This window comes from Haliaeetus leucocephalus, unplaced genomic scaffold (genome assembly GCF_000737465.1).
Source record: "Haliaeetus leucocephalus isolate CR32 unplaced genomic scaffold, Haliaeetus_leucocephalus-4.0 Scaffold0, whole genome shotgun sequence".
NCBI lineage: Eukaryota > Metazoa > Chordata > Aves > Accipitriformes > Accipitridae > Haliaeetus > Haliaeetus leucocephalus.
This window is the reverse complement of record NW_010972436.1, coordinates 15,413,735-15,425,964: the sequence shown is the minus strand read 5'-3', so window position 1 is coordinate 15,425,964 and position 12,230 is coordinate 15,413,735. Positions and strand designations below refer to the sequence as shown.

The 12,230-nt window shown below is 35.9% G+C and overlaps 1 protein-coding gene across 3 annotated transcripts in view; it reads left to right on the top strand.

The window, feature by feature from the left end:
* Positions 1–12,230, top strand: part of CUL2 (cullin 2) — a 54,775-nt gene that overhangs the window by 929 nt on the left and 41,616 nt on the right. Inside the window, exons 3-5 of one of the 3 annotated variants that reach the window (XM_010585372.1) lie at positions 2,684–2,824; positions 8,926–9,028; positions 10,933–11,027. In XM_010585372.1, coding sequence (XP_010583674.1) covers positions 2,706–2,824; positions 8,926–9,028; positions 10,933–11,027 — 317 coding nt within the window. In that variant the 5' untranslated portion in view covers positions 2,684–2,705. Of the gene's footprint in view, positions 1–2,683; positions 5,112–8,925; positions 9,029–10,932; positions 11,028–12,230 lie in introns of those variants that run through there. The other 2 variants (XM_010585364.1, XM_010585380.1) reach the window with 2 other exon arrangements.

Here is a 12,230-nt window from a genome sequence, read left to right as displayed (position 1 = left end):
GGGTGGTGGTGGTGGCAGGCGACGCTGCCGACGTGTTTGGCGCGGGTACTTCTGCCCCTTGGCTGTTCGCCCTTTGCTAGCTTGTAATACTGTTTGTTGAGATAGTTAAATAGGTTGGAAATTTGGGGAATGTTTTGACGCTGGCCAAAACCCTACATTTATTTGCGTGTACAAAGATATTCAGTATGACAGCGCTGTCTTCTAGAGAATAAGGTGATGGAAGTAAACATCCTTTCGTTATCCTTGTGTGTAAATATGTTTCAACAGTATCTGCTTACCTTAGGGCTTGTCAGACAGGTATGGTTTCCCACCCCCTGAATAGTGTAAACCCTAGGGTAGCTACTCTGCTCTGCTGTAATTTTCATAATTTATAATTTAAAGGTTACTCGCATCAGTACAAGACACTTAATACTCTGTTGCTGAGCTTCTGCACTGCTGATACTGAAGCACAGCAAACCCCCCAAACCCCAGCATCTTACAGAAGAAGTTACACTGTGTTTGTTAATATGTTTATAAAACAAGTTTAAATTCATACTGATGTGAAAGCTGTAAGAGAATGCTAAATAACAGTCAACTCCGTCTTCTTAAACTGTTTAACTCCAGAATACCTGTATGAGTACGTGGATGCATAGCGCTTTACATATTATTAGGTTTTGGTGATATCAAACACAGTGTTACTGATTCCGTGTGATGTATTGTGGGAAGGACTTTTTTTTTCACTCTTCCTCCCTCCCCTCACTTTTGCTTATCTGTGAAGGAATGGTTCTTTTATCTTGTGGGTACCAAGTGTGTTTCAGAGAGCACAACCTATAATGTAATACTCAACTAAGTATAACTTCATTACCACAAGAATTTCTTAGGATTCTTAAAATTTTTGTGGACCATGATTATTTTTTCTTGGGGTCAGCTGAAAATACGCTTGTGTTTTCCAGAATAATAATAATAATATTAGAGCTTTCAGAAGACTACTGCTTTTTTTCTTCTTTTTTTTTTTCTCCTCTTCTCCTGGAAGTGAGCTCTGCTGTTGTTTACTTCTACCGAAGTTCACGTTTCTTTGAAACATACATCAGTTTGTGTCTTTCAACTTACTATCTTTGATAGATATCCGTTTTGTCAGTTCTTACTGATTTTCTGTGTAGTAAGCTGCTACTGACATACATGGATTGAAGATTTTATTTCTAAAAGTGGTAATAACCATGTTGCAAATATAACAACTTAAATGTTTCTGCTGAACTGAAAATATTTATGCACCACTTACTAAGCTTTACTACTTTAAAAAGTTTCCTGTTCATAAAACCTAGGATAATACCACTTCCTTGATATTACTTAGTTGCTACTTGGTTTCTTTATAAAATCAAAGCAGATGTGGTTTGGGTAATACATTGATTATATTTTAAATGGAAACTGTTGTGTTGCAGGTAGAGGAAAACAACCCTCTGCAGTTCCTGAATTCACAGCACTTAAGGAGCTTGGTTAGTTAGGGTGGCATTTTGCATGCATACAGTATAAAAGTTGTATCTGATTATTTTTTTTTTCTTAAACTGAGAAGCTATATATCCTACAGTTTGAGAGAACTAATCTACCTGAGAAAAATTAAGAGCCAGTAGTGGTTAAGGTAGTAAGCTGGTTGCTAAATAGTTGTTTAGCATGACATTTGATTCTTTCCCTTACAGAGGTGTGCCTCTTGTGCTAAAAGTTAGTCACTAACTTTCTTTTTTCCCTTCTGACCTTGAAAATTTGGAAAGACAAGTTAAGAGTCACTTGTCCATCTATCTAAAATGGAAATAGAAGTATTCTTTCAATTTTTTGTTTTAGTCTTAACAATGTTGGGTTTCTGAGCAGGAACTAGACTTGCTTTGTGTATGCGGTGTCACACATCAGGTCCTTTCTAGATTAGGTGTATAGGACAGAGACAAATAGAAACAAAGAAGAGGCCTTCACAGTTGTGTCTTTCAGGACCTCTTTTTTTTTAAATTACATTACTTTTTTTCCTAGCTTTATTTCAGTAATTTAATGTTTTTATTTCAATAAGTCTCTTCCAGTATTTTTTATATGAAATTACTAACACAGCTTCTGTATTTTCAAGCCATGTCTTATTTGAAAAAACTCACTATTTGTCCTGCTGCACAGTGCAATAAGCTGCACAAGCTCTGCATAATGCTCCGTGTTTAGATGTGTTTTCTTTTTGTCATCCTGATCAAAGCTTTTGGGTTTTGTGGCTTTTTAAATATAACACCAAAAATGGCTCATGAAAGCTTGAGGTGAACATAGGTTGCAAACTGACAGTAGTAATTTCAAATACTCTGGTAATACGTTCAGTGTATTCCTGCCCAAAGTTCTCTCAGATACAGCTGAAATAGTCTTTGCATAAAAGTGAACAAACAAAAATTTACAGGAAAGTTGTTTTCTTCATATGGCACTGTTATGAGGCATAATGTTGTTAGATTAATTGGTGTTAGGTTATAGGCTATTCATGCAACATTACTGTTCCATTCCATAACATTAAAAATAAGGATTTGTGAGCTTGATTTTTGGAGGGTGGGGAGGCGGGGTGGGTGTTCTTCATGTTGCTGTATCATGGTGGTGCAACAGTATACAAAGTCTAAACTGAAAAATTCAAAGGAAGTGTATTTTTTTTTTAAAATGATTGTGCAATGTTGTCTGACATGTTTAATTCTTCTACAGATTAACACTAAAGCCCCACAATGTCCTTGAAACCACGAGTAGTTGACTTTGATGAAACATGGAACAAACTTCTAACAACAATTAAAGCTGTTGTTATGTTGGATTATGTTGAAAGAGCAACGTGGAATGATCGCTTCTCGTATCCTTTAAGTGAAAATCTGACTTAATGGGTTTGTGTGATGTGTTTAGCATGGAGTGGGCCTGCATTATGTAACAATTTCAGTGGTCTTGATTAGAAGCCTGTTGTAAGGTCATATCTGTTATTAAGCCTGTGGGTCAGTGGATATGTTGAAAGGGATGGGAAATTCTCCATATTTGGGAAGTATTCTATGTGAAAATTAACATGGTAATAACAAGTAAACCGGTCTGAGTTTTACTCACTTTTAGTAGCTCTAATACTTAGCTTATGCTATAGCTTTTCACAAAAGTACATGCACTGAATTTCCCCTATTCTGATAATGAGCTTTTCTTGTATGCTTAAGTGTGCGTGTAACAGGGGAAACACCTAAGGCAGAGAACGCACGTCTTTAAATTTGGGGGTGCGGGGTGTGGTGAGGTTCTGTTTAAAGATGTCTCTCTGTCTCCCTCTTCTTTGCACTTCTAAGTGTACTGATGACTACCATATTAGACTTTTCTATAGCAAGGGTTTATAAAAAAGCCTTCTTCCTTTCCCTCCACTATTATTGCCTCTGTATTCCTGACAGTTAAGCTATGTTTAAAAATAATTACTCTTTCTAGCTGTGATCGTATGGTCTTGCTGTTCAAGTCACAGCTGTACATATATTGTTGCAGTGAAAGGTTTGCATTTTACATGCAAAATGGACTTGTAATTTTTTACAAGATTTAAAAGAAGTTCATGAAACTTAAAAGAGGTGTAACTATTCTAACCAGTTATATCGTGCCCTGTGCCTATGCATTCATTAGCCATTACAGTGTGGTGAATAATTAGAGATTTTTAGGAGGCTTTGCAGCTGTTCCACAGTAATTTGACTGAGTTTGGTTTAATTATAGGGAGGAAGAACAGTTTAGACTTACTTGATTTGTTAATTCTTCTGGGTGAAAAGAGAAGCTCCTGAGAAGATTCTTATACGTAGATTTTTACAACAGAAGCTTGTTCTGTGTGCAGGAGCTAGACTCTAAAGTCTCTTATCTTTCTGAACGTGTTACCATTTCTCAGAACTGCTTTCCCATGTGCTTGTGTTTTGAGTGTGTTCATGTGTATAAATACATAAAAGAAAAATTTAGTTGCTTGTAGTCCTTGTGGAGCCTTGTTCTATGGTGCAATAATCTTGAAGGAGCTCTTTCATTTTAAAAATTGGTAATTAATTTCTGGGGGTGTGACTCTTCACCTTTTCTTGCAGTCAAGTTCAAATTACTCCAAAATTTACAGACTTTTTGAAGTAATTAGTTGTGCACCTTCGTGCTGACAAGTTTGTGCTGTAGTAATTCTTTCGAAGCAGTTTTTGAGAATTGCATGTTTCAGCCTTCAACAAGTGGTTAACTTCTGTAGCTTAAAGCTCTAAACATTAAATAAGGGCACCTAAAATAGATTTAAATCTAAAGTAATTGAATGAGATGTTGGATTGATTCCTCTTGTCACACTGTTTTACTTGGAACTTCTTATGTGGAGACCTTCTATACAAGTCTGCTGTTGATCCTCTTTTGGGGTTTACTGTAGTTGATTGAACATAAGAAAGGGAATGCTTATGAATAGCAGACTTGCAAAGCAGTCTTGGAAGAATCATTTAGCATGTAATTCTTAAGACCTTACTATCATCTCTTAATTATGTTCCTTGGAAAGTGGCACTATTGGTGACTGATTTGGCACAGGCATGAGCCTTTTGGCTTATTCTATACGGCTGAATGGCCTGAGGATCTTTTATGACTTGTAACTTCCAGCTTAAATGTTTAGTATTTCTGCAACCTTTAACCACTCCATTTTAACACAGACTGCTCACTGAGTATTCAACAACTTGGTGAAACTGGTTGTTCTATACAGCTGGTGTGAAAGCTTTTTCCAGGTTTTAAATATATAAACAAAACTAAAGTATTAATGATGTATTTTAGGAAAATGTGGCATTTAAAAAAATACATCATCTTATTCTTAGCTCTTTATTCTCTGTTAAATTCAGTTTAATTGGACTCATCCATTTCTAAACATCTACAGGGACTTTAAAGGAAATGTCATATTAACTCTATTTTTCTTGCTGTTTAATAAGCACAATGAAAAGGTGACAAATTATTTGAACTGTGTGTTAATGAAATTTATGCAGGTTATTTCATTGATTATAGTACCACTTGGTATTTGTGGTCTCTCTATAGCTGAAACAATGATGTGGAAACAAAGGATAAGATACAGCAAAGAATCATGATTTCAGTGTGCAGCACTAAGAAGTGTTTGCTTTCTCTTGTGCTGCTTGAGACAGGTGAGATCAAATGGTGTATGCAGACTAATAGTATTTTAGGGTGAGAGGCTTGTACTGTGCATATTCCACTTCTAGAACTAATTTTTGCCTCACTACGTCCCCAGAACTTGTTTGTCTTGAATACAGTATTCTCTTTGTAAGTCTGGTAATTTTAAACATACCTTATCTTTAAATAAAGCTTACATCTCAAACTTGAAATACTAGAATGGCAATGAGCTGGGAACCAGAACTGTGTAAGAGTTAAAATCTTCTGGAAAAGATCACTTGAAAGACCATATGTCACTTTATTTAAACTGTGAGTCATCTTGAGCCACCTTTGACCTTCAGATTTCCTTTAAGGTCCTCTGCAGAAAGAAATGTTTCTGGAGTTGTTTCATTATTTGGTAAATGAGTGACAGTTATGTTTCTTTATTTGAGATATTATTTACAATAATTTCGTTATTATGAATGCTCTGTATAACTTTCAAGACTTTGCTTCGAACTGTTCAGTAGGCTAGGGAGCGCTCTTTAAGAGGCTGATCAATAGAGAGTGGTAGTTCATCTGTACTTTGATTACTACCTTTCAGCAGTAGGACGTTTTTGAACGGGTAGAACATCAGGATATCCCTGTTGTTGTCTTGGGTTTTCCACCAATGAAATAAATAGGATGAACAGTACCCAGGGAGGAAGGTAGCCAAAATGCAAACAGAATTATTTTAAAAGTATGCAACATGGCCACCTGCTTTTTTTCCAATTTTTGTGCATGTTTGCTCTCCCTCCTCTAATCTCCCATTTTACAAGGATCCTATGATGAACCAGAAACATATAAACATGTATCTTTGACATAAGAACCAGCCCAAAGAGAAGGAAGAGTAAATAAAGTTCATGTTATCATGATTCTTGACTGTGAGTCCTCAAGTGCTCTATGAATTTTGATTTTGTTACAGAGGAAGACTGACAATCACAGAAATTTTCCAAAAGCTCTACTTTGGTCTTCTAGAGAAGATCTATTCAAAACCTTCTGTTAATATATGGTCTTAACTAGAGGGTTTTTTAGCCCTGAGGACAATATTTGTGAGATTTTATGGCCTTGGATATAGTATTTTCTTGTTGATGGCAATTATTTTTTTTTCCTGTAGTTTGGAATTGCTTCAGTTTCCTATTACTGGGTAATGGCCCTCAAATAGCAACTACTGGAGCACTTAAATCACACAAGGCTTTTGATGTTCTTGCTCTCAACACAGAGTGAAGACCCCTAAGCAGCAGTTTGGCTTCAGCTTCCTTTGACCTTTATCACCTTGCAAAGCTATGTGCTCAACTGGAAGGACAGATGGCTTTCACTGTTAAAGATAAATTATTGAAGCCTTAGTAAAGGCTTCTTCCTGATCTTTTAAGAGACAGTAACATAAAAAAAAAGTGCTTTAAGTTTATGGAGTAAAATACCAGTGATGATTAATGATTCATCTCCCCTCAAAGGTTTGGGTTTTGGGGTTTTTTTTGGTTATGTTTTTGCTTTCTGTAGCAAAGCTACTCTAATATGTTTTTGAGACACATGGTAGTTGTTTGTTACAGAAATCCAGAGAAACTTAGTATCCAGCAAGTAGAATTTGGTGTTTATTTTTATCATTTGATTGATACAGGAAAATGTGTGAGGTGCCTGTAGAAGGGCTTCTGTCATTAAGCTATTAGTTTATTTTCAAGGAGGTATGCAGACTGAGTGTCATATGTCAAGGAAGAATACTAGATTCAGCTTTCTTCATTTCCGAGAAAATTTGACTGTTCTCTAGAATAAGGAAAGGCATGTTTGGAAGATGTGCGTTTTCATGAAGGAGTACAGATACTATTCGTGTTCTTAAATAGGTTTATTACAACCAAGAAACTTGTTTACAACTATCAAGTCATCTGGACTCCTAACGGAAGCCAAGGGCACAGAGGCTAGATAAATTCAGAGATACTTGTTTGCTGCTTTTGCCAGATAAGCTGCCATTATTATTGTGCTGTTGTGGTGAAGACTGCCTGTTTCCTCTAACTTTGAAATAAGCTGTTCTTGTAGCAGAGATCCATAATAGTTTTGGTGATTCAGATAGTGTAGTTGTGGATCTAAAGAGGAAAAAAAAGTCATGTCCCCTTTGCTTGCGAGTAGCTTACAAAGATTTCTAATTCTGGAATTTACTTTCTCAGAAATATCATATGCATAGTGAAGAGGCTTGCTGTCTGAATTATATTGAGGATGTGTTTGCGTACTATCCTTAAACTGACAAAATTTGGTTGGGGGGGTGGAATGTGTAAAAAAAAAAAAAAAAAACCCCCAACTGTTCTTTATAATCTGTTTAAGAGAACCTTTCATTCACTACTAATTTAATTGTTTTGATATTTTATTGGCCATAACTTTGTAAGTTGGTGCAATGTAATGCTAGCTACTGTGACAAAGCAGTGCATATTGCCTGTTTTGTTTGTTGAGGTTTCCATTTAATGCTTCTTGCCATTCCTAGGAGAATTCTGATAAAGATAATCTATATGGATGAAATAACTGTACTTGAGATTAGACTCTGATTAGGCTCTCTGAGATTCCAGTTGCCAAATAAAGGCTTTTTTCCATTTAGTTGTCCTACATCAGTATCTTCTCTGTTTTGAGTAGTACTTCCATATAAAAAATGAAACATGCTTTTGGGAAAAACCATGTGATGAAAGCTTGACATTATTCTGTAGACTAAGCAGGTGATATGTCAACTGGCCTTATGTCTTCTACCTCTTTTTACACAGGCTTGTGCTTTTTTAAGGTAGGCTAGAGGAAAACAGATCTTGTGTTTTCCCTTAATTAAAGAGCTTACCTTAAAAAGTAATCTATACTAAATCATTATTTCTAGCATGGCTGGTTTTATAAAGTGCCTAGACTTACTGGATAAGCATGATGTTTTTAAATAATTTTTGCAGAACTAGTTTATTTCCCACAGTTGTTGACCTGAAGCTTGACTTTTCTGAAAGCAAAGTTCTTAATCATAAGTTTTTTTCCTGACAAAGTGACTTTTTTAAAACTTGATGTAAACCTTACAAATGAAAGGTGTAGCTCTGCAAGATGCTTCAGGGACAGAACCACCCTAAGGGGTTTAACTGTTTGCTGCTGCCCGCTTAAGTGAGCAAGTATAACTGTTTTCTGTGGCTGTGATATAAACAGGATTACTGATATGATAATAATGGTTAAAAATAAAACAAAGTTTTTGCATCCAGACCACCATTGTGATGACTTAATTTCCAGTGTCCCGCAAAATGGTTTTACCTGTGGAGCTGGGGGGTGTATGCAGGGACAGTAAATTGTTTTGGACTTGCGGGAGGAAAACTTGGAAGTCAGCTTAACTTCATGTTTGCTCTGTTCCATATACTTGGCTAATCATGTTCCTAACCTAATTAGTGCTTCTTTCCATTATCTAAAAAGAGTCTCAGTTTCACATTGGCTGCAGATACAGAGGAAGAATTTTGGATGAAAGCTGCTTTTTCACTTTGAGATAATCGTATATTATTCATAGATGGCAAATAAGTGGTAGAAGCCATGTCAATGTGGGGCTACCAGAAGTACCAGAATCTCAGCTGTAACAGTCCCTCAACTTCTACTACTTAAAATTTATTATTGATGCTGAAAACTTAGATTCTTCATAAATCAGGACTTAGACTAATTTCAGAAAATTATCCATTTTATCTTTTGTGCTCAATGTAAAAAAAACCCCCAAAACAAAAAACTAAAATGCATGTGTGGGAGCAAAAAAAGTTCTGTAAATCTTAAATTTTGTTGGTAAGTTTTCACACTTTAAGTGGATACGAACCTTGACTCTGAGCCTAGAGACATTTATGCTTTGTGTGTGGCCTATCCTGAACCTCTTGGAGAGAGACTTTATACGGAGACTAAAATTTTTTTGGAAAATCACGTACGCCATTTGCACAAGGTAACCTATACAGTTACTGATGTATGTGTAGGTATAGTTTGTCCTTTCTTGACTTTAGGGACATTTGGGGGTTTTTGTTTTGTATGTATGAAAGTATGCAGATTTTATGAGGCTAAATCACAGATGACAGAGTTCCAGAGACAGGAGAAAAAAAAAAAATATCTCTTGGATATATGCAACACATAACACACAGCGTAATGTAGACAGATATATAGATATCTGTCTATATGCAACACAAAAGAACTTTCTTTTTAAGCCAACAGTTATGGTTTATATAAAATATTCCTTGGCTTGAAAAGTAAGTCCGTTCTTTTCTGTTGAATGCTTTTAGTCAAACAAGCTACAGAAATGTCTTCTTTGTCCAAATGTGCTATAGTTTGTCATTAGCCTTGTGTTACAATGTAAAAGTATCTACTCTAGTGTCTTGGAAACTGATTGTACATACTCTACTAAAGGCAACTTCTGAAATACATGGGAAATAAAATAACAAAAATGCCTGAGAAGGGAGGAAGTAATGACAAATTATTTATTATGACAAATAACAATACTTGTATACCTATATAGGTGTGAATTAACTTTTGTCTCGTCAGCTAAAACAGCTCATTTCAACAGAGTCATGATCCATCATGTTGAATATAGAGGATGGATGAACAGTGTCTCCTTGTATTTCAGTAAAAAGAAGTAGATTTAAATAAGATGTCCACCTGCCTTTGGTGTCTGTGTAGGGAATAAAGAATTGCAAATTCTGGATAGTACTGCTAAATGGCTTGATGCAATTTTTTTGAGCTTAGGTACCTGTGTATTTGACAAGCTAGGCTGGGTATCTTAATGGGTAGTTCCACTGGTTGCAGAGAGGATACCTCCAACACTTTGGTAGGCTAAATCAGTTCACTAAACTGGCAGACAACTCAGCCAGAAAATTTCTCATTTATTTAGTGAGCTGAATGAAATCACTTAGGATAATCAGGGAGGTGCCAGCACAGTAGAAGCTGTGGTAAGTAGCGGAAGGCATATGTCCATTTTTTTTAAATTGACTATCCACCATTTGTCTTTGAAATAATGCTGGAAAACCTTCACAGAATTCATGCTGCAGAGGAAAGCACTCTAGATTCTGTTTTGTCTACTAGCTTTCCTCTTTTACAGTATTTTTGCATAGGCTGCTTTGCTGCTTGGACCGGAGTTTAAAATTACATACTCTAGACAGAATTATAGTTGAATTCCTAGGATCTCATCCTCCTTCAAAATCATACTAATTAGTTTAAATTGTTGAACTTATTCCTTTGAAGTATGAATATATTTTGAAGTTCAGTACATCAACTTTTTAGATGATTTGCACAAATTCCAAAAGATTTGGACCTAGATTTGCAGAACTTAAGACATGTTTTAAGTTTGCACATATCTGCACTTTGTTAAACTTGTTTTATTCCAGGATTCTTGGTAAGTATAAGGGCTTGTCTAACCAGTAAGGCATACTGATTTTAAGTGGTTATAGTTGGGCAGCTCCTCCAGTGTGCATGTGGCTGTGTGAATTTAAAATTTATCTGTGTCAATGAGGGCATAGGTATGCGAGTTATCCCACCAGTATGATGTGAGAATATGAACCATGCTTATTCAAGCAAGTACTGCTGTAAAGATTAGTAGAAAATAGTACATTATAGAGATTGTTCTTTTTAAATGCAAAATAAAGCAACTTCAGGTGTTGTAGCTGGCTTACCAAAACTTTATATTATGAAGATTTGTTAGTTTTCTGGTTGTTGCAAAAATGTTATTTTTAGACCAGTTAAAGCTTAGGTGTGGTCTTAATTTTGAACATGTGATTGTTTTTCCAAAATGACAATCCTGTTATAACTTTGTATGCTATTGTAGTACTAATTTTAGCGGGGTGTGTGTGTCTTCTTTCACAGAGAGTTCTGGAAGCTGAAGAACAAGTACTGGTTATGTATCACAGATACTGGGAAGAGTATAGCAAAGGGGCAGACTATATGGACTGTTTATACAGGTAAGCTTTGCAAAAGATTTGTTAAACTTCTGAAATGATTACAGTGATCTGCTGCTTAAGTTGAAGAACGTTGCTTAAAGAGAGCAATAGCTGAATAGGCCCCAGGTCGGCTTTGGAGAGAATATAGTTACGGTAGCAGAACATGAGAAAAAAGGAGTAATACTCCAACAGTTTTTTTTCTGTGCACTGCTCCTTACCACTGAAGTAATTATCTAAGATGATTCCTACTATTCTTTCATTACTAATATATTCTACCTCTGTTGTTTCTGATGTTACAGTGCCAAATATATTGGTGCTAATCAACCCGGCAGTGAAGTGGCTCATAAACCTAGGTGTTCTTCTACAAGGATGGCATTGTACTGAAGCATCCAGTTGAACCAGCATGGTTTGTTGCAAAGCTTAGCCACATACCTTCGCAAAAACACAGCTGTCCCTTCTAGAAGAGCCTTTCAGTCAAGGCTATGTGCTCTTGGGTCCTTGCTTTTCAGGTTAATGTTTGAATTGCAGGGATTGGAGAAGGAGTGAAAATTTCTCCTTATTTCTTTTCTGAGAACTTCAGAAACGAATAGACTGTATACAAGCAATCAATTTTACAGTTTTTTTCAGTAGATTACAGCCAAGTCTATAAATTAAACCACAACAAACCCCTGTTATTTTTGTACTTCTACTGTTTCCTGTATTGCAAATGTGTTTCGTTGCTACTAGTGATAGTTTAAGCATATAAAACTCAGCCATTCATGAGATGCAAGAATTATAACTATATTATAACTTTGGATTTACTAGGATTTGGATTTTAATTCCACTCTGTAGGTTGAGTATTCTAGTGTCCATTATGCATATGATACCCCGCAGGTAAATATAACTTATGAGGCACTGTTAATATTGAACTTACTTGATGGTAAGATGTGAGGATTTACAAAGGGTTTCAAGACCTTTGCTATTATGTTAGGAGATATGTATGTGATCTTGTAGAATCTGTTAAATTATCGCTAGCAGAATGGGAACAAATGTGATGGAGTCCATTCTGGGCTTGCAAACTTTAGTTCCATAACTGGAGAATTGATATGGGGGGGGACAGAAATCCTATTTATTGTGTATGAATCTCACTGATTCTGCTTTGTGTAACAGTTTTTCTGAGCACTTGAGTGCTTCTGGTCATAAACCAACAAATTAAAATACTTCTCCAGCAGTGTGAACCTGATT